General features: G+C 41.5%; 1 protein-coding gene across 1 annotated transcript in view; it reads left to right on the top strand.

The window, feature by feature from the left end:
- MALRD1 (MAM and LDL receptor class A domain containing 1) overlaps positions 1–22,964 on the top strand; it is a 367,497-nt gene that overhangs the window by 237,576 nt on the left and 106,957 nt on the right. Inside the window, exons 22-23 of the mRNA XM_060248396.1 lie at positions 6,560–6,717; positions 20,430–20,631. Coding sequence (XP_060104379.1) covers positions 6,560–6,717; positions 20,430–20,631 — 360 coding nt within the window. The remainder of the gene's footprint in view (positions 1–6,559; positions 6,718–20,429; positions 20,632–22,964) is intronic.

Raw genomic sequence — 22,964 nt, 5'->3', positions numbered from 1 at the left:
ACTCCAGATCATTAATGAACAAATTAAAGAGCATGGGACCCAGTACTGAGCCCTGCGGCACCCCACTGCTTACCGTCTTCCACTGCGAAGACTGCCCATTTATACTCACTCTCTGCTTCATATTAATTAGCCAGTTTTTGATCCACAAAAGGACCTGTCTTTTTACTCCATGACTCTCGAGCTTACTAAGGAGCCTTTGATGAGGAACTCAGGTCGTGAGCAGAGGGCTCCGACTGCAGTACTGCAGCTTTACCACTCTGTGCCACGGGGCTCTTTTGTTTAGCATTGTCTAATTAGTAAACTTTGTTTAGCATTGTCTAATTGTCATTGTCACTACATCAAACTAACTAATGGTGTATGCTCAGAACTCACAGCAGAGGACTTCAGTTCCCAGGTGACATAGATGACAAGGCATGCAGTGACAACTTATGCACTGTGTGTGCATGAGACAAAAATGGAAAGCAGCTATTTGCAAATGAGTTTTTCCCCCTGCTGGATGGTTTAGGTGAACAGATTGAATAGGACAGCACCTACTGCAAAGCAGTAAAATGACCCTTTGCAAAATATCTATGATCCAGTCTCCAACTTTGAATCAGTCAAGCAAAGTAGAGAAAGCTATACCAGACAAGCTATATAACTTGCATGCCCACATGCAGGGATCAGGATATAAACTACCTTTTTTATTATTTAGCACTTTAAAAAAAAAAAACAGAGATTACTGATATAGGATGGGGACAGGAGAAGCAATGTTGAATGTGAATATGCACTTTATTGAAGTTGAAGAGCATTGTTCACAAAATCATCTGAACCCATCCAGTGGACACACATACCAAAAAAACATGAACCCAAACATATTTTCATCAGACCACCTAGCAAAGTAATAATTGTCTGCTCTGAGCAGGCAGGAATCCACCGGGGTCCAAGGCAGAGAAGGGTGTTTCTGTTAACATGCATGGTCTACACACATGTTTGGAAGATTCATAGGGTTGCCAAGAGACAGGAACTGAATAAAGTACATATAAACATATGAACATATGAAGCTGCCTTATACTGAATCAGATCCTCGGTCCATCAAAGTCAGTATTGTCTTCTCAGACTGGCAGCGGCTCTCCAGGGTCTCAAGCTGAGGTTTTTCACACCTATTTGCCTGGACCCTTTTTCGTTGGAGATGCCGGGGATTGAATCTGGGACCTTCTGCTTGCCAAGCAGATGCTCTGCCACTGAGCCACCATCCCTCCCCTTGAGCCACCGTCCCTCCCTTGGGGGAGTGCATTCATTGTACCTGTGTGATGACCTACTTGTTGCACAACCTGGACATGATATCATTTCCCAGGGGTGGCATTCTAGCGCTTACCCCAAACACTGTTTTGGGGTGAGTGCTGGAGCATCACCCTGGCACAGTGGAATCACTTCTGGGTCACACCAGAATTTGTGTCATTGTGCAGAGATGATGATTGCACCACCCCCCAGTAGTTCCCTAAGTGGAGTCACTGTTACACAAAACAATAGCCAAGTGTAAGGAAAAAACCGCTCCTCTGCATCTCTTGCTAACAGAAACTGCTAACAGTTTTAACTTCTGGCTAGATAAAGTAATCAGACTTGCACTTAACCACCACTCTTTTTTAATGGATCTTTGACAAAGAGGAACCAAAATGCAAGCCAGAACAGGCAGTCAGACTACTATTCAAGTAGAGCACCAAAATACCAAGAAACCACAAATACCTATACTTCAGTCCTGATGCTCCCACAAAATTTATCCGCAGTGTTCGGTAGGTATTTCAGCCAATGTAGAACTATTCATGTCTTGGCTGGAACTTATATAGTGAGCGACCACAAAGTTAAGCCAGCATCATAAGATGAGTTTTTAAAATTTAGGAAATGGAAGGAGTGCCTTATAATCAAGGTTGAATATAAACAAATAGCCACTGCTTGAAGAGTGAAAGTTAGGAAAACTAAAGCTCAGTATGAGCTTAGGCTAGCAAGAGATGCTAAAAACAACAAAAAGGATTCTTTTCTTATGTTCAAGTAAGAAAAAGAGCTAGGACATAGTAGACCTATTTTGAGGAGAGGAAAGTGAAATTTTAACAGGTGATGAAGAGAAGGCAGAACAGCCAAATTCCTACTTTCCCTCAGTCTTCTTGTGAGGGAAAAGGTGCTCAATTTGGCAAAAACAAAACACATGATGAGGGAAGGGAGTTGCAGCCTAGCATCGGCATAGGGGTAGTACATAAACACCTAGTTTATTTAAATGAAGCTAAGCCCTTGGGGCAGATGAACTGCATCCAAGGGTACTAAAAGAACTTGCAGATGTAAATTCTGAGATGGATCAATGGCTTTACTAGGTATAATGCTGTTTTGTATGTTCACAGACTGATTTGCGGAATGGCTGGGAGCTGTTTTCCAGTAATCATTGCAAAACCTGAGACTGAAAACTAAATGACAGCAAGGATGTACATTAACTCAAAGGCTGATGAGACAGTCTCAGACAAAATAAGCAACCATTTTCAAGTATTTGAGACATGGCATATCACAGCATTGAAACCATTAGATACCTTCTCTTTATGAGCTTTTTTTGAGCAGGAATGCAGTTCTAGTTGTTTTGGCCAGAGCTCCAGTCCAAAAAAGGGTTTCTGGCAGAGGGAAGGCACTAGGCAGCCATGTTCTCCTAAACTGCATGCTCTGTCCTCTCTGCCATCTTCAACCTCCAATGGGCTTGCAAAGAGAGTGAGAGATGTGGAGCTGCTCATGAGTGCCCCCTCCTGGGAGAAACTGGGCCTGTCACTGGCTACTCTGTCACACATGGCTCTCTCTCTTCGGCTGTGTTTGAGAAGGGCAAAACAAGATTTCTCATTGGACTGTGTGAGAACAGTCATCCATAAAATGCAGCTGATGGCACTGTACTGTTCTGTATCAATATGCAGATATCAGAGGGTGTGGCCTAATATGCAAATGAGTTCCTGCTGGACTTTTTCTACAAAAAAAAAGCCCTGAAAAAAATCCATTTTTACAAACAGTCTCAGCTTCAGGGTTTTTTTTTTTTTTGCATTTGCAACCTCAAACCTACTGAAACAGAACCCTCAAATAATGAACAGTGCAACCCTAAACAGAATTATGCTATTCTAAACCCTCTCCCCATATGTTCCCCAGAGAGCACTGAGATCTAGCTCGCAAAATCTCCTAATAATCCCTGGGCCAAGAGAGGCTCGATTAAAGGCAACCAGGGAGCAAGCCTTCTCCGCAATGGCCCCTCGATGGTGGAATCATCTACCAGAGATGGTGCGAGCCCTGCGGGACTTGAATCAATTCCGCAGGGCTTGTAAAACATTTCTTTTTCAGCTGGCTTTCAAAACAGAACCTGGCTAAACTGCTAAACTGCTAAACTGATGAAATTGATGTGTAGCCATCCAGCCATCTTGTGGATATTTTGACCCATAGTAATGTAGCACCTTTTATCTATTTTAACTAACTTATTTATTATGTTATTGATTTAAAATTGTTGTTGTATTGTATTGTTTTATTGAACCATGGATTTCCATGCTTGTGAGCCGCCCTGAGCCCGCCTTTGGCGGGGGAGGGCGGGATATAAGAATAAATTTATTATTATTATTATTATTATTATTATTATTATTATTATTATTATTATTATTATTATTATTATTGACATCAATGGATTTAGGAAGGGTATCACTCTGCTTAGGATAGAACTGTGAGTAATCATGCACTTGCACTGTGTCATTTTATATTTTCTTGAAATGTTGATCCTTTACTTCTTCAAGAGTTACTTCAAAATAAATAATGGTGAGCACCACTTATAGAAAGTTCCCAGCAGCGGACAAGAAGGGGTAGCCAAATAGCTCCTTCTCAGGGACCCATCACACATTCATTGCATGTCACGACTGCACATAATTTTGGATTAAACAAGCCTTTATTCTGATCATATGTCCTTAATAAAGATACATGACCAAGGAAGATTTATTTCAAATGTGATATATTACTACTAGTGATATTTCATCCTGTGTCTGGGGGGCCCTGGAGGCTGGTGCTGCAGTTCTTTGGGTAAGAGAATAAAAATGGTTACATCTTCTGCTCCAGGCACCTCTAACCCTCCTTTGTCTCATTCTGGCACAGTTGCACTCAGTGTTATTTATTCTTCATAGTCTCTTATTATAGCTGGGGTGTGGGGCATGACAAAAGGTAAAGTCTGAGATATGGAGCAGACTGGCTACTGAAGCCAGCCACACTTTGCTATAGCATAGTTAATTTTCATTAAATTATTAATAGATTCAAAAGATTATGTTCCATAGATTCTGGATAAAATAGGCATACACAGTGTGCTGGGTTAATGGCTTTTATTCTCCCTTATGGAAGCATCTTTATGATGGACAAACGGCACAATCCTGAAAGCTGCTAGAGCAGTGGATACCAGCTGCTGCTGTCAATACAGTTCTGCTGGTCCTTTCCGTATAGACATTCTGCAGGGAGAAAAACAATATGCACCCTTCAGCAAAGCACAGACAGCATAGCAAGCACACTAGAGTCCATAGTAACCCCAGCAACACCCACCAAGCAGACAATAGCAGCCAATGACAGGTGCAGACAATCACCAGCCAATGAGCTGACCATTGCTCCTCAAAGCTACTGCCCCGCCCTACAGACAGACAGTAGAAAGGGAGGAATGAGCCATCAGCAGTACAACCTCAACAATAGCATATGGCCCATTCCCAGCCCATAGGGGTCAATACCAGCCCTTGATGGAGTGCCTTTAACACTGGTGCCACCTGTCAAGAGCCTGGGCATAACACTGGATACCTTCCTTTCTATGGAGGTGCAGGTCATGCACATTGCCAAGGTGATGTGTCTTCATTTTTGCCAAGCTCGGCAACTGGCTCCCCTCCCATCCTGTTTGGATGTAGCCACAGTGATTCATGTGACCGTCACCTCCAGACAAGATTACTTCAACTCATTCTACCCCTGAGACTGACCTGGAGACTCCAACAGGTCCAGAATGTGGTGGCACAGGTCCTGGCTGGACTGCCAAGGATGGCACATGTACATCCAGTGCTGTGCCAGCCACACTGGCTTCTGGTAGAGTACCGAGTCAAATTCAAGGTACTGGTTTTGGCCTTCAAGGCCTTGAGCCATCTGGGACCAACACATCTGTGGAACCGTCTCCTCCATTATGTCCCTGGTAGAGCATTATGCTCTGTTGGCAGCTATTTGCTCATGATCCCCAGTTCCAAAGAGGTCTGGCTGTCCTTGACAAGGAATGATATGAATTCCAATGATGTAATAAAGTATACAATATCTACACATATTCTGGATATCAGATGTGTTTGGAACAGTATTTTCCTTCATCAGGGATAATTCCACTCAACTTCACATGACTCAGTTTCACTCAGATTAAACCATATATGCTAATGAGACTTCATTCATGATACATCTGGCATCAGCTTTTCCATGGTCACAGTCTGAATTTCATCTCTTCACTCAAAGTATGAAATGTGCCTTGATGAGGCTTCAGTTCAAAGTTCCACAGGCAACATCTTTTCAACGAACGCAAACTGAATCTAGCCTCTGAATCTAGATTCAGTCTGTGTTCATTGAAGAAAAGTAGGCTAGATTCACTTACCCCAGCATCAAGAAGCAGGCAAAAAAAGGCCTCCTCAGCAGCCAAAGAGAGGAGTCCCTCAAAATTCCTGCTTGTCCTCAAAGGCAACTGGCTAACCCCATGATACTAAAGGGAGGGTGGATGGGTCAGCAGCCAGCAGAAAAGCCTGCATGATGGAGGTGTGATCAGAAATATGAGGCTAGATCATCCCTCCTAATTAGCTGCTTCAACAACTCAGTAAGACCTCAAGCTTTCCCTTTCCCAAGGGGGCCAAAGCAAACTGATCCTTGGCGTTAATGCCATGAATTCCACTTGGCCCCAAGAAAACCACAATACATTACTATGTGTGCCACAATCCCCTTTCTCCTGATCAGCACAACCACTTTCCAGGTTTTTCTTTAATCTATTGGGGGGGGGGATTTCCACCATGATTGCAAATATCTGCTACTGGTCCAGCTCCAGATTTAGCACGCCACATAATACACAATCTTTCAGAGGCATTTCAGTGGTCTGCTAATTCCAAAGATGTATGTGTTATGTTCAGATAATCATCATGAATATTTTTAACCAGTGATAACCATGCAAATCACCACTGATTTAAAATAGGTCCCTAAAATATTTGACTGAACCAGTCTTAATAGTGCACTATAGCTGGCTGAAAAGACCTTGCCTGAAGGGGCTCTGAGCCACTTCAGTCCAATGTTGGGTATTTCCAGATAAGTGTAAAATTCATGACCCACCACGCAAATGCTAAAAAAGATTACACCCTCCTAAATCTTTGGGAATAAGTGGATTTAGGAAGGTGTGTCTCTATTCAGTAATTGCATTACAAATATGTAAAAGGGTGCCTTGTCTGCAATTAATAATCTTGTGTATAGCATTTAAGAAAAAAGTGTTTCTTCCTTTGTCATTCAATGCTAGCACTGACAAGGCATTTCCATTCACTCCAAGGAAATGGACATCATTTTCTATATGTCAATTCGTCCTCTCAACAAGAAGGAGACAGAGCAAGAATAGTTACCACTACGTATTTTCCAGCCAGCCTGGGTATATGCAGACTCCGCTTCTGGTTCTGGCCATGCAATTCACCTCAAATTGGAGTGTTAAAGGTAAGCAAAAAGAGAGAGAGAAGTTTAATACCTAATTGTAATGTTTGTGCTTGTTAAACACTTTGAACAGTTCAAATCTTAAGATTTTAAAACTGTTATTTAAAATCTTAAGATTTTAAAACTTTACTTGGTTCCCAGTTCAAACTTTTTTCACACTATGGTCTAACCCGTTTGAAAGGACAAAACTGCTCTGTACAAACATCTTGCTATTATACCTGGCTTTAGAACCAATATTGGATCTTTTAATATGTGGCTGTACTCAATCTTTAAACCAAGTGTGGAAGCCTTCAAATTTTATTGGAATAGTGGTACAGGGAAGAAATCTTTAAACTTAGCGTAGGGACTTCAAAACTAACCACATTCATACATGTATTTTCCTCCCACTTCTCCACATGCACTTGCTGGGTGACCTTGGGTCAGCCACAGTTCTCTCAGAGCTGTTCTCTTAAGAGCAGTTCTTGGAGAGCTCTCTCAGCCTACTTCAAAACTAACCACATTCATACATGTGGATTTATAAGCAGCTCTGGGAATGCAATTTGGAGTGGAAAAACAGCACTGGGGGAAAGGATTGAAATATCTGTTCCCTGGCAATGAAGTGCAATGGAATTCAGAGTCCTTGTGCCTCCCCATTCCCCAAACATTGAATAATGACTGGCATAGACCTGTGAAGATCTGCTGGTCTCAGAATGAGACAGTTTGGTGTAGTGGTTTGATTCCCCACTTCTCCACATGCACTTGCTGCGTGACCTTGGGTCAGCCACAGTTCTCTCAGAGCTGTTCTCTTAAGAGCAGTTCTGGGAGAGCTCTCTCAGCCCCACCTACCTCACGGCGTGTCTGTTGTGGGGAGAGGAAGGAAAGGAGATTATAAGCTGTTCTGAGACTCCCAAGTGAAGGGCAGGGTATAAATCCAATCTCCTCTTCTTCTTTGGTCACACAGAAGTCTCTAGAAAATGTTTCACCAGAATTTGAAGACGGGGGTGTGAATGGAGAAGCATCCAGCATCTGTTTTTGATAAGAACAAATTTCAAGTTTAAGTGTAAGGTGCACAGTGTTCAGTGTATTAGAAGGCTGTAAGTCTCCTTAACATTGCTCATCATAAGTCTCCTAACATTCTCTTCATAATGCCCAGTAGCAGAATTGGTAACTTCTACTTGTATGTGTCAACTGAATCCTGGACAAGTATATCAGTTCTGGAACTAGCCAACAAGCAGGGTGGTTATGTAGACATCATAGTAAAGAGTTTCATGGAGTGTTTGCTGGAAGCAATATTGCAATAACATATTAACAGGCATTACTGAAGAAGTTGAAAAGTAAGGACACTTGTGAGAATGTCTGAGGAGCTCCAGATGGAAGACATAGTTACATCTGAAAGAGACACACATCAGCTGATAACAGATCGTCATTTTGGGGTGGTTGGGAGGTATCCCAAATTGGGATGGCTCAAAAAGAGCTGTTCTGAAGTCTCCACGCACTCCCTCGCAAGCCATCCCCATCCCATCCATGGGGCGATATGGGCATGTTCATACGGCCATTGCGCACCATTCCTGTCCCCATGCATTTTCAGTAGTCATGTGCATGCATGTGATGTGCGCTCATGCGCACTGAACAGTTTTAATTTTAAAAACTGGATGCAACTTGGGGCGGCTTGGCGGTTTCACACCGCCATGGCAGCTCGCTTGCGCTCTTCTGCTTCCAGGTGCCATGGAGGCGACTGGAATGTGGCTCAAAAATTTGCTACCACTTTGGAAGTAGTAGCTTTTTCAGTTGCACTGTGGAGGCTGGAGGATGGGGTGAGTACAGGATGAGGATGGGCAGCAGATGTTTGCATGTAGAGGGATTTTTGGGGTCAATTTCAGAAGCTTCTCTGAGTTGGCCCAAAGTGCCAGTCTGTTAGCAGCCCTTCATTCCCTTTCCAGAAGTTTTCATCAAGTTTGGATAGGAAGGCATTAAAATAAAAAACCCAGTGGTCAAAACTAAAGGTCAGAGAATGATATTTCAGAGCTTTAAAGACAGGAGGTGCTGCACTTTTTTTTTTTTTTTTGCATCCTTTTCTTGCTGTTGTGCTTGCCTTGTGCCTTGAGCATTTGGAGGGCAGCTGCTAACATCTTCAATAAATAAATATTTCTGCCAAAGAATCACATTACCATAGCTTTCTGATGTTGAAATTGGGGATGTTCTCTTCCTTCATCGATTCCTCCAACTTACCCTAAGGTATGTATATTTGAAACTGACAGAGTGAAACTACTAAGCATAACCATTACTAAACCGCATGATTTCTCTCCCATGTCTGGTTTCAAACCTCAGTGCCCCACACTGCTTTACTATGTGGAAGAAGAAGTGGCAAGTAATTTCAGTTTCACTGTTTGGCATCTCTGCACTGCGGTGCTACTTGAACATATTGCAGTAATACTGGAACTCAGAGCAAAATTAATTCCCCTTGTGATAATATATGTCCAATATTTCAGTTTTCCAGCTTGTTAGGCAGTTCATATTACATAAATTGCTGTGAACTGGGGTGTAATAAATTGCAGCAATGGACAGGCCAATTTCATTAAAAATGACTAATTTTTTTTATTGCTTTAGCTCATTTTTGAGGGGGGGAAAACTAGATAAGCATTTTTTGTGCTGTTTTCATGTTTTGGAAGTGGCATTCTAGTGTTCTATGCAATTTTGTTAAGGGCATTTAAAGACTTGTTTCTGCTAATCAGAGGTTTTCCTGATGCTAACTGTAATGAAAGGCAGAAAGGATAGTGTTTCAAAACGATTATTGAGCAGAAAAAATGGATTCCGTCAGCTGACTCACAACTGTTTGTTATATTTATGAAATCTGTCCTAGTTGCCATCTTAACAGAATTTGTTCTTAAAGCTCCTCTAATATCAAAGCATACATGTAAACCTGCCCCTATGTAAGGATGGATATCTGACTATTTTAACTTGTATCCATCAGTTTTCCCAGGAAAGTTGAAATCATTTGTTAATGCTGGGAATCACAAACAAGGATGCCAATCTTATGGATATTTAGTCAGACACAAGTCCTAGTGAGATCAATGTTGGTTATTTCAAGGGGTAAGGAGTATTGTTGCAGCCATAACATGAACAGTATCCTGATTTCTTTTACACCAGGGTTTAGTAAAACAAATAAACAAAGAGAAGCGTTTGCAGGTCTTCCCTACTACCATAACCTATCAAACACATAAAGCTGCCTAATATCCAATCTAAGCCAGTAACCTACTTTGATTCACAGCACCTATTCTATATCTCAGGCAGAGAGAGCTTTCTCAGCACCTTTATTTGGGATTCTTTAACTGGAAATGGGATTCTTTAGCTGGAACTGTATTGAAGACTTTATCCATGAATGTACCACTGACTCATATTCTTTGCCTACCTCCCCTACATTGAATTCAATTGCAGTGATTTGCTTTGTATTTTTTTGTTTTTTATTTCTGTGATTTAATTTATGTTGCTGTGGGTTAAAATTTAAGCCTCTAGAATAAGAAAGAGAGGAGCTGGATAAGTGATTGAAGTATGTTATTATTGGGTGGCAGCTGTACCCTTGGAGGTAGAGTTGACTGGTTTGTGGAGAGAGTTTGTTCAGGTGGAGTGTGGGAAAAGAGAGTGGAGTGGGGGAAGAGATTTAGTGTGCTTTGGAGTGTTAGGGAAGTCCGTGTTCTGTGTGGAATGTGTAAGCCTGTAGCAAATGAGGAAAATAAGCTTGTGTGGAACTCATTAGCCTAATTTGCAAGTGAGAAAATAATCCTTTGTGGCTAGGTTTATTTATGGAACTTCAGAGAAAGAAGAAGACCTGTATCTATCTGAAACTATAAGAACATAAGAGAAGCCATGTTAGATCAGGCCAATGGCCCATCCAGTCCAACACTCTGTGTCACACAGTGGCAAAAATTTTATATATATATATATATATATATATATATATATATATATATATATATATATATATATATATATATATATATATATATATATATATATATATATATATATATATATATATATATATATATACACACACACACACACACACTGTGGCTAATAGCCACTGATGGACCTCTGCTCCATATTTTTATCTAAACCTCTCTTGAAGGTGGCTATGCTTCTGGCCGCCACCACCTCCTGTGGCAGTGAATTCCACATGTTAATCACCCTTTGGATGAAGAAGTACTTCCTTTTATCTGTTTTAACCTGTCTGCTCAGCAATTTCATCGAATGCCCACGAGTTCTTGTATTGTGAGAAAGGGAGAAAAGTACTTCTTTCTCTACTTTCTCCATCCCATGCATTATCTTGTAAACCTCTATCATGTCATCCCGCAGTCAATGTTTCTCCAAGCTAAAGAGTCCCAAGTGTTTCAACCTTTCTTCATAGGAAAAGTGTTCCAGCCCTTTAATCATTCTAGTTGCCGTTTTCTGGACTTTCTCCAACGCTATAATATCCTTTTTGAGGTGCGGCGACCAGAACTGCACACAGTACTCCAAATGAGACCGCACCATCGATTTATACAGGGGCATTATGATACTGGCTGATTTGTTTTCAATTCCCTTCCTAATAATTCCCAGCATGGCGTTGGCCTTTTTTATTGCAAACGCACACTGTCTTGACATTTTCAGTGAGTTATCTACCACGACCCCAAGATCTCTCTCTTAGTCAGTCTCTGCCAGTTCACACCCCATCAACTTGTATTTGTAGCTGGGATTCTTGGCCCCAATGTACATTACTTTGCACTTGGCCACATTGAACCGCATCTGCCATGCTGACGCCCACTCACCCAGCCTCAACAGATCCCTTTGGAGTTCCTCACAATCCTCTCTGGTTCTCACCACCCTGAACAATTTAGTGTCATCCTCAAACTTGGCCACTTCACTGCTCACTCCCAACTCTAAATCATTTATGAACAAGTTAAAGAGCATGGGACCCAGTACCAAGCCCTGTGGCACCCCACTGCTTACCGTCCTCCACTGCGAAGACTACCCATTTATACTCACTCTCTGCTTCCTATTACTCAGCCAGTTTTTGATCCACAAGAGGACCTGTCCTTTTACTCCATGACTCTCAAGCTTTCTAAGGAGCCTTTGATGAGGAATTTTATCAAAAGCTTTCTGGAAGTCAACGTAAACAATATCTATTGGGTCTCCTTTGTCCACCTGTTTGTTCACCCCCTCAAAGAAATGTAACAGGTTAGTGAGGCAAGATCTTCCCTTACAGAACCCATGCTGAGTCTTCCTCAATAACCCATGTTCATCAATGTGCCTACTCATTCTGTCCTTGATAATGCTTTCTACCAACTTTCCCGGTATTGAAGTCAGACTGACTGGCCTGTAATTTCCCGGATCTCCTCTGAAACCCTTTTTAAAAATGGGGGTGATATTTGCTACCTTCCAGTCCTCAGGAATGGAGGCAGATTTCAATGAAAGATTACAGATTTTTGTCAAAAGATCCACAAGTTCAACTTTGAGTTTTTTCAGAATTCTCGAATGTATGCCATCCGGACCCGGTGACTTATTAGTTTTTAATTCGTCCATCAGTTGTAGGACCTCCTCTTTTGTCACCTCAATCTGACTCAGGTCTTTCAACACCCTTCCAAAATTAGTGGTTCTGGGGTGGGCAAAAAGTTCTCATCTTCCACATTGAAGACGGAGGCAAAAATGCATTTAACTTCTCAGCCATTTCCCTATCCTCCTTCAGTAATCCTTTTACCCCATGGTCATTACACTTATGAACATTACTGAAGCCATTACACTGGTATACTTCTAAATAAACTATTAATGTTTAAGAGAAAACAATTGTTTTATTTACATTGAAGCATCCCTCTTTATCTTGGGGGCACTCTCATATGCTGACAGTTTTGTCATTTTACCATGTATAACTAAGCCATCTTCTTCTTTGAGCCCAACTAAGAATTCTAGTGCAAGAGCCTATGGTGGCAACAAAAATAAGTAGGAAACACTAAGAGGCAGCCTAACACACATCACTTCAGAACACTACAGAGAGGTGCTTTTATAAATGTTACATATAAGAGGTCTCAGAACAGAGCAAACATTACTAGGGATGGGCATGACCACATTTTTGCAGTTCATTTCAATTTGTGATCCATGGCTGAACCATGAACAGGAAGTTGATTCACAAACTGAATTGGTTCATAGTAGTTTGTGACCTCTGCTTTCTGCTCTCTGCTGCTTTTCTCCTTGCCAAAAGTGGTAGGGACGGAACACAGGGAGTTAAATGGCTCCAATCCATTTAAACCCCTACTTTCTGTTCTTCGTGAAGAAGAATTGTAGATTTATACCCCACCCTTCTCTCTGAATCAGAGACTCAGAGCAGTTTTCAATCTCCTATAGCTTCTCCCCCCACAACAGACACCCTGTGAGTTGGGGTTGGCTGAGATGGCTCTCACAACAGCTGCCCTTTCAAGAACAACCTCTGTCAGAGCTATGGCTGACAAAAGGCCATTCCAGCAGGTGCAAGTGGAGGAGTGGGGAATCAAACCTGGTTCTCCCAGATAAGAGTCCACTCCCAAATAACAGTTCACGCAGTTAACCACTACACTAAACTGGCTCCTCTAAACTGAACCACCATGAACCACTAAACTGAACCACCATGAAATGCATTAAAATCCATGGAAGTTTGTGGAGGCTCTTCAATTTGCGAACTTTGGTTTACAAATCACAAACTGGTCAAAATCCATCACAAACTTACATTTATGAGCCAGTTCATGCCCATCCCTAAATGTTACTCCAGTTCTAAAGACATCAAATATGTCACCTCCCCTTTAAAGTATTCATATATATTCTATAGTGAATTTGTCTACTTTACATTTAAAACTCTTCACTTCTTTGTCTTTACAATTTTTTTGCATTTCCTTTGATTCCCCTTACATGTATCTCAGGGTCCCTTACTGTATAAATCCTTTATCTCATTCTACAGCTGCCTTAATGCCTTTGCTTTTACCTCTGCCTCTGCATGGTGTCACCTTTTTCTCCATGATCATCAAGCTATTTCCCTTTGTGTTCAAATGTTTCCTTAAGAACTGCTTTTTCAGAAAAGCCTTTCTTGAACTATTTTAGCTTCACCTTGCCTTCTGCCACCTACTGATTGTACATTCTAACCCATCCTCATTTCAATCACTGGTCTTCTCTATCCTCTTGGAAGGGACCATTGAATTTTTCAATTTTGTGCATTGGGACTATGTAAATACAAGGAATAGCATTTTATATAGTCCAGAAATGAATTGCCTTTGTTTCCTACTCTCAGTCAGAAATGCTTTATTACAGTTAAAAGGCTCTTCTAATGTCTTTTGTTCAGTCCTTGAGTTCACATTCATTTGTCTGAAATCAAAAGTAGAAGTAGAGCATTCTCTCAATTGTATTTTATAGCAGAGCTTATAAAAAGTGGTAGCAAGATATGGCATTGACCTGAACAAATTTAGCTTTAAGAAAATTGTACTGAAGCAGCATACAAAGGAGTTTTGTATATTATGAGCTCAGTTCAGACTAAATTTTCCAATGGCAGAATGGTATTATCCTGTCTCTCCCCTCCAGTTGCAGCCTATTGAAAAATGCTTCTCTTCAGGGATAGTGGGGAATGACATGAAGGTGGTCTGCAGCAGTAAGGGGGAATCCATAGTAGTTGCTGATTACGTCCAAAATGCAACCCTCTTTGCTTGCTGTTTCCTGATAAGACAATAAATCTTATTGAACCCATTACCAGCAGCCATCCTTTCTAGAATATAAGTCAAGAAACTTACTCCAGGTGCTAGATATAATAGTCAAAGTAAAATATAATGCATAATGTTGTCAACTAGCTGATGGTCATAAATACAAATACAATTATACTCTGAGGTCTTGGGATAGCTCCCTTTGAAAGGACTGCATGTGGTGTTTCTTGAAGAATAAAATGGTACTGAATCATATTGGTACTTAATACAGAATTTAGCAGTAGCACCACTGTAAGAATGTTTTTCCTACTGTATTTTATATCCTATTATATGTCAGGATATTTGCCTTTTCATTCATTTTACAGTTTAATCAGGAACAAGAATTCACAGCTTACCTAACACCAGTTTACCATTTCAAACATTTTTTAAAAAATTGGTTAAAATAAGCATGTATTCATTCAGGCATTTCTATCTCATTTTTCTCCCCAATGGGGAACCAAAGTAGTGTACAATGTTGCTCTCCCCTTCTCCATTTCATCCTCACAAAACTTCCCTGTAAGGCAGGTCAGTCCGAGAGAGCTTGATTGGGCCAAGGTTACCCAGTAGGCTTCCATATCCTATGCCCTAGTCAGAAATTCTAACCACTACATCATGCTGGCTCCTCATTAAAAGAACCAGCAATAGCAGGTTTAAAAACAAGCCAGAAGTCCTTCAGTCTGACATCCTTCCAGATCTACAGAAAGGATGTGGATTTTCTGATGCTGTCTGGGAGACTGTTCCATAGCTACTATAAAAGCCTGCAAGAAAACAGTCACTGTTCACACTGTTTTATTTGTTTATTTAAAACATTCCCATGTCTCCAAATATGATGTCTAGGGCACTGAACATCAAACATTAAAATATTAAAAACATTTTAAATAAAATAATACCTTCCCCCCCCCCAAAAAAAAAAAAACCAGGAAAGAGGCCAGAAGTTATTGAAAGTATGCCACACAAAAGAAAAAAAATGCTTCATCCTCTGGCAGAAGACAACAAAGATGGAGAAAGATTAATCATCCTATAGAGGGAGTTCCAAAGTTTGGTGCCACAACTGAAAAGGCCTTTCTGGGTTGCACCCAATTTAAGGATGCCAGGCTCCAGGTGGGACCTGGGGGTTTCCAAAATTACAGCACATCTTCAGACTACAAAGATAGTCCCCCTGGAGAAAAAGGATGCTTTGAAGGGTGGGATCTGAGGCATTGTACTCTGCCTGAGGTCCCTGTCCTCCCCAGACTCCACCCTCAATCTCCAAGAGTTCCCCAACTTGGAACTGGCAATCCTGGAGTGATATGATCCCTACAACCCTCTCCAGTCAGCATTCTGGTCATAGTATTCTGTACCAGCTGTAGCTTCCAGACAGCCTTCAAAGTCTCTTACAGGGATTGCAACCATAGGAAGGCACTGGTCTTCTATCAATTCTCAGACTCCACTCTTTGATTATTTGGTATCTCCTATATGATGCAGTTTTAACTAATACATAAATTATGCATTTGTGCATAATTTGACCCATCTCTACCAAACTGAAGTTAGCCCAACAGCATGATAGCTGACTAAAGACTTGAGGGGCTACAGGTCATAGAGGGTCTGTGGCTTAGAGGTAGAGCATCTGCTTGGCATACAGAAGCTCTCATGTTCTACCCCTGGTGTGTCCAGGTGAAAGATCTGGCAGTAGGTGATATGAAAGACTTCTTCCTGAGGCCCTGGAGAGCCACTGACAGTCCAAGAAGACAATACTGACTTGTCTGATTCAGTATATAGCAGTTTCATGTGTTCATAAACCACTTATTTTTTGTCACCAGCCTTGGATTGCAAAAACAGGAGTGGTAGGGGAAGGGGGGTTCTCAAGCATTTGACACGTAGTATTCAGTTGAGTTAGTCACAAATTGTAGGAGATTGAAGTATTACACTCTTGCAGAGTCACTCTAATTCTGAAGGAAAGCATGTATATGTGAACAGATTTGAGGCTGGAGATCAGAAAATAGCATCCACCTTTTGAAAAGACACATTTATGAAACAGTCTCCTTACGGGAGCAAAGATTCATTAATAAACACCTTATGCCAATTCCAGCCTCTGCCGCAGATGGATTCAGAATTCAGATGTTCAGTGTAATTAGCTGTTGTTTGCCAAGCAAGATGTCTAGCAAAAAAACAAAAACCAACACCTTTATATTTCCAAGCAAAAGATTGTTTGTTTACACATTTTAATATTTTTGTTCCATTTGCAACTGGCTAATTTAATCAACTGGAAATTAAAAAGTGCCAGTCTCATCTAATCAGATTCATCTCCCTAGGTTCTAAAAGCAACAATAGTCTGGTTTCAGATAAGCATAGTAATACTTAAGGTTAATGGACTGAGGACTGAAAGTACTTCATATACACTATCCTTACACCAATATCTAGTGAGTTCATCACATAGGTGAGATTTGAACTTGGGACCTCTTAATTTGTTGCTGATTTATTACAATTACTGTACTATGCTAGCTTTTACCATATCAGAGAATTTATTACAACGGAGTCCCTTCTACCTGATTATGGAATCTCTCTCTATAGTTAAACCATAGAAAAAAGATGCAAGAATCAACACACTTCTGTTATTTTAAGGAATTAATCTTAGTCTTAAGAATGTACAGGCAGGAAATACTTCCTGACTCATTTCTCACTGGCAATTACTCCACCCTGGGCTTCTGTTTGAGCCAGTTCAAGGATTGATTTCCCACCAGTTGCTGCTCAGGTGTCTTTTGATCTGCGGCTATTTCCCATTCCCCTTGCAGCAACTGGATCTCAAAAAAACAAAAACAAAAACAGATCTGGTTACCTTGAAGAGAATGGGAGGTAGCCACAAATCAAAAGGCACCCATTCAGCAACTGGTGGGGAATCGATCCCTTGAGCCAACTCAAGCAGAAGTCCGGGGGCAGAGCAACTGCCAATGAGGAATCAGTCCCTATATTCTAAAATGGGCACAGTGGAGTGGCATATCGTTATTTTTAAAAAACACCAGTAATGATAGGGTGCTCATAAATTGTTGTTCTTTGAACTACAGGATCAACAATGGTATAGAGTTTAGTGTTATGAGTGCTATTCTGATGTCCAGAGAAATCCTCATCCTTGGACTGTCCCAAGGGGAAACCCCATTGGGCCAGAGACTAATATTGCAGGCACCAGGGCATGCCCACATCCGATAGTTGTGCTACATATTGAAGGTTCTAGTCCCCTGCTTTCCCCAGTTGAGGAGGCCGGCAATAACCAGGTTTGACAAGTAGCTTCTAAGAAGATAGCTTCTGCATTAGCATAGTGTGACAGCTTCCAGTTCTGCCCTCCAAGTACCACCACCAATCCCGGATCCCGGGGTGTGTGTATACAAATTCCTAGAGACCCCAGCCAGTGAGAGGCCATGTATGACAACCTTGTCCATTTCCCTCTCTCGAAGACAAGATTTGCCCTCTGTTTTTCTCTCCCTTTCTGACTGAGCAGCCCTATTTATCCATTTTCTGTCCCACTCTGTCACAGTATGATATTTTGCTGCTGCTTCAGCCGGGGAACCTGAGGAAAGGGTTGAGATCCCTCTTTAGCTCTGAAATGGCACTTGAGGCTTGGGAGGGGGGCAACATGAGAGGGCTTCTAGTGTCCTGGTCGCACTGGTGGACCTCCTGATGCCACCTGTTTTTCTGGCCACTCTGTGATGGAATGTTGGGCTGCATGAGCCATTGGCCTGATCCAGCATGGTTACTCTTATGTTTTTTTTCCCAAGAAGTTCAAAAATAACAAAATATTTTATTCAGTGTAGAGGGGAAAGGTCAGGTGAAATCAACGGTAACATTTCTAAGGTAAATCTGCAGTTCATACATTTCAATTGAGAAGCTTTTCACAGTGATTTAGAATCCTTAAAATGAGAGGCTTTTGTTTCAGTGTTTCCTAAAAATACTTTCTTGAGCATATTTGGCTCTTCTAGTTTCCAGAAGGCAGGGATATGCTACCAGTACTCAAATTCCTTCAGTAAGCACACTGGTACCCTTCTTGAGTTTTTAAACTGACTCTCAGGATTTAAAAGACAATTTCTAAACACACCATACCAGGGATCTCTCCACTCTTCTGAGAAATCTGCCGGTTTTAGCTGGGTAGGGAAATTCTTCTCTCACAAGAAGAGCCATCCCCTTTCCTGGCTCAAGTGGGAGTCTTCACATAACTACTCACTTCTCCTGCCAACCTTCCCAGTACTCTGTCTGTATTACTATTTTCAATCTGAGCTAAACACAAACCCTTTCAACATTAAACCTTTTGCTGTAAGAGCTAGACTCAGACTCATCCGTACTAGACTCTTCTCAGTCAGGGCTTCTCATTCAGACTCCTCAGTTTTCAACTGTCAAATATTTCTCTGCTCAACTGATGCTAACCAATCAAGTCTCTTGGAACAACCTGTCACTCAAGGCTCTTTGGGTCTGTTAAGAATTAATGCCTCACAGTCCATTACCTGTTTACACAGCACTTACAAGATTTTAAAGTGCAGTCTGTCACACCATGGATCCTCTGTGAGAGGGTTAATAGAAATGAGTTAGAGGTTGAGAAAGGTAGCTGACTCCACAGTTAAGGCTTAGCCAGGGATAGAAATAGGTTAGTCTAGTTCAGGGAGAGAGTAGGTTGGGAATTTGTGAGATGATCAAGGCAGGATCTGGACATTTGCTAACCTTATATCCTGAGTCCATTGAAGACTGGACTGGGGAAGTGTGGGACTGAATAGGTGAAGTCTGTATTTCAAGTATTTATGTCAGTATGGGAACCAGACTTCCCAGGCTCTAGTGAGACTTTCCCAGTCGGCAGGAGAAACAGCATGACAGTTCTATAAACACATGTATGAGACACTGTAACAGTTCTCAAGGGAACTGACTTAGCTCAGCCATGAAAAGAGAAAAACTTTTATGCTATTTTACTTGCCAGCCAAAATATGCCTATTAAACCCTTCTGTGGAAGAGAGAATAAACTTGAACAAACTGGCCACTTTGGAAGGTAGACTCTATGGCATTATACCCTATTGTAGTCCTTCAGTTTGGTGTAGTGCTGAAATGCGGAGTCTTATCTGAGAGAACTGGGTTTGATTCCCCACTCCTCCACTTTCATGGCCTTGGGTTAGCCATAGCTCTGGCATAAGTTGTCCTTGAATGGGCAGCTGCTGTGAGAGTCCTCTCAGCCCCACCCACCTCACAGGGTGTCTGTTGTGGGGGAGGAAGATAAAGGAGATTGTGAGCCGCTCTGAGACTCTGAGATTTGGAGTGGAGGGCGGGATATAAATCCAATATCATCTTCTTCTTCTTCTTCTCTTCCTCAAACCCGGCCTCCTCAGGCTCCACCCCCCCCAGACCCCCATGTATTTCTCAGCCTGGACCTGGCAACCCTATCCTGGCAACTAGCAGAGCCATCCAGAGCCAGCAATACATCAAAAGCATTGGGCCAGTTGCAAGAAGTGATGGAGCAGAATCAGGACCTTGCATGAACTGAGATGGGGATTAAAGGGACAGAGTTTTAGAGTCCACAAAGCACCATTTAAGTCCTTGCACATAGATTGCCAACTACATATTGGGAAATTTCCTGGAAATTTGGAGGTGAAGCCTGAGGAGGGTGGGGGTTGAGAGGGGCAGGATAGGGACTTCAGCAAGGTGTAATGCCATAGAGTCAACCCTCCATAGCAGTCTTTTGCTCCAGAAAAACTGCTCAATATTGTCAGGAGATCAGTTGTAATTCTGAGAGATCTGCAATCCCATGTAGAAGCTGGCAACCTTAGTTCCTTGCCACCTAGTCAGGCCCACACAGAGAGGCAAAAGACTGGGAGGATGGCCAAGTGATAGAATGGGAAGAAGAAGGAAATTGGTGCATGAACTCCTTCCCCTTCTGTGCGGAGGCCTGGAGCACAGCCAAGTGAGCTATTCAAAGGCCTGTGTATGGGCCACCCAACATGGTACACGATGACAAATAAGACTGACAAAAACACTTTTTTTTTTGCTTTCTTCTAATAGATATACACTGTTGAAGAATTTGGAATGGATATTTTGATGTGGTCAGCAACTGAAAATAAAAGAAATGCATGGACATATGCCAGTGTGGTCCTTTCCAGCAACAGTCCTTTCAGAGTGGCCTTTGAAGCTGAAGTGGGAGCAAAGGAGCTCCTAGAATTTGCCCTCGATGATATTTCTTTCACCCCAGAATGTGTATTAGGAGGTATGTGGTTCTACAAGTATTAAAATAACAGTGCAATTCTACATCTGTTAAATCCATTTACTTCAATGGATTTTAGAAGCATGTAGGTCTGCATTGTTAGCAATTTAAAAAAACAACAACCCAGGGCCACTGGTTCAACCTGAACATTAAAGATGTAAGTGAATTTTTTAAAGGTGAGCCATGCAATTACAGCTACCAAACATGGGGAACTTATCAATAACTGTAGACCAAAAAAAAATACATCAAAATTATTGCCTGCTGTGTAGTGTTTGCTAACTTACTCCTTCCTCACACAAGCACACTACATCCATACACAGCACTTCTACTGGATGATGATCATTCTTTTGCTATGAAGAAGGCTCAGAATGTGTAGCCATTGTTTAGACAAGGACTGTAAATTAGGAGATAGATAATAGGTCCAGGATGCATTCCCTAGTTTAGGAGTGCTGACACTTACAAGACATCAGAAGACAGTCAGTTGAAAAAGTACTTAATGGTAAAAATGACAGGTATAACCTGACTGTAAAACAATCATTTAAAATTCTTAGCAGCACAGTCAAATGCAGGGTTTTTTAAAAAACAAAACAAAAACAACATAATACAGTTTTATTAGAATTTAAATTTTTAGACAATGTAGATTATGGCAGCTATAGAAAACAATTACACACAAATATATGCTCAGGTACTGAAGCATGTAAGGAAGACATGGCCCTCATTTTACAAGACCTGAGCAAAGCAGTTGACGATAGGACATTTTGGAGGTTATTAATTCATATGGTTGCCACAAGTTGGAAGCAACTTGATGGTACTCAGCACACACACACACACACACACACACAGAGAAGCAGATATTAACTGGGCAATAACTGCAAATTTTTACTTCTCTTTCCACTTTACCTCCATGTATCTAACACTGTAAACCTTTCCAGGTTTATTTCCTCAAACATGAGCTTACTGCTCTCATTTCCTACTACACTGTTGCTCAATATTTTCTTTTGCAGGAAAACACACACACACAGCAGAGTCTCAAGCTGCTGGTAATGGAAAGTCTGATCAACTCACAGCTAACTTACTTGGTTTTCAAGCCAAGAGATGTTCAGAGATGGGTTGCCAGCCTCTTCATAATGCCTCTTCCTTGGTGGTCTCCCATCCAAATAATAACCAGGGCCAACACTACTTAGCTTCTGAGATCTGGCAAGATCAGGCTAGACTGGGCTTGCAAATATCTGGGTTATTTTTTTTTTACTGGTTCTTACCATCAAGTCAAGCTGATTTCTGGCAAGTTAGTGGGGCTTGAAGACAAAGGACATTCAGAGGTGGCTTGCCTTGTCTGTCTCTGCATCACAACCCTGGTACTTGTTGGAAGTCTCCCATCCAAATACTAGCCAGGGCTGGCCCTGCTTAGCTTCCAAGATCTGACAAGATCGGACCTGCCTGGGCTATTGAGGTCAAGGCTGAAAATGTCATATTTTTTACAAGATTAATAGGGGAGGAAAAAGCAGAGCACTTCAAACATAAAAGAATGTCTAAGCAAAAAAATACTTCTGCAGTCAAGCAAAGGTGCTTGGAAACAGTATTCAACAGTGTTCAACATGATTATTATATTGTACTTTAGAGATGTTGATATAAATCTCATAGTACTATACTCATTTTTTTAAAAAAAAATCCAGAGAATAGACTCAGACTCTTCAAAATATCCTCAAAGTCATTCCAAATTATATTTTATAGTCTTTTCCTAATGCAAGCATTCATTTCTGAATCAGAAAAATTAGCGTGGAGACCTCAGAGGGCCATGCTAGATTTGACTGAAGAGTGCAAACCCATCCCCATCTTTCTCTGGTTGCTTTTTCTCTCTGCTGGGATCTATTATAGATCTGCTGGGATCTATTACAACTATCTGTAAGAAAAGCATTATTTTGAAAATGACCACAGGCCATGAGGTTGTTGAGGTAGAGGTAGCTAGCTACAGAACATAGGAGGATTCAACACTTGTCAGTGAGAAGCCCATTTTGCTACATAACTCTTCTGCATCATCTCCACTGTATGCATGACTGCAGGGTTGCTGAGAGGTGGGGGATTAAGGGACAAAATGTAGGTCTCTTTAGTCACACAGAGGAGGAAGATTAGACTGAGCACTTCATGTGCTTTGTTTTCATGTATCATGTTTGAGTTGGATCTGCATGATGTGATAGGCACCTCAGGGGAGATCCTTTCTCTGGGGGCCTGTAGTGTCTCTTGGTGGCATTGTGTCACTGGGGCCACTGCATGCATTTCAATAGACATCACTGTCAGTGTGACATCATCTCTGGCACTTAGAAGTATGTCACGCTATA

This window comes from Heteronotia binoei, chromosome 10 (genome assembly GCF_032191835.1).
Source record: "Heteronotia binoei isolate CCM8104 ecotype False Entrance Well chromosome 10, APGP_CSIRO_Hbin_v1, whole genome shotgun sequence".
NCBI classification, from domain to species: domain Eukaryota; kingdom Metazoa; phylum Chordata; class Lepidosauria; order Squamata; family Gekkonidae; genus Heteronotia; species Heteronotia binoei.
This window is presented reverse-complemented; position numbering and strand designations above follow the sequence as displayed.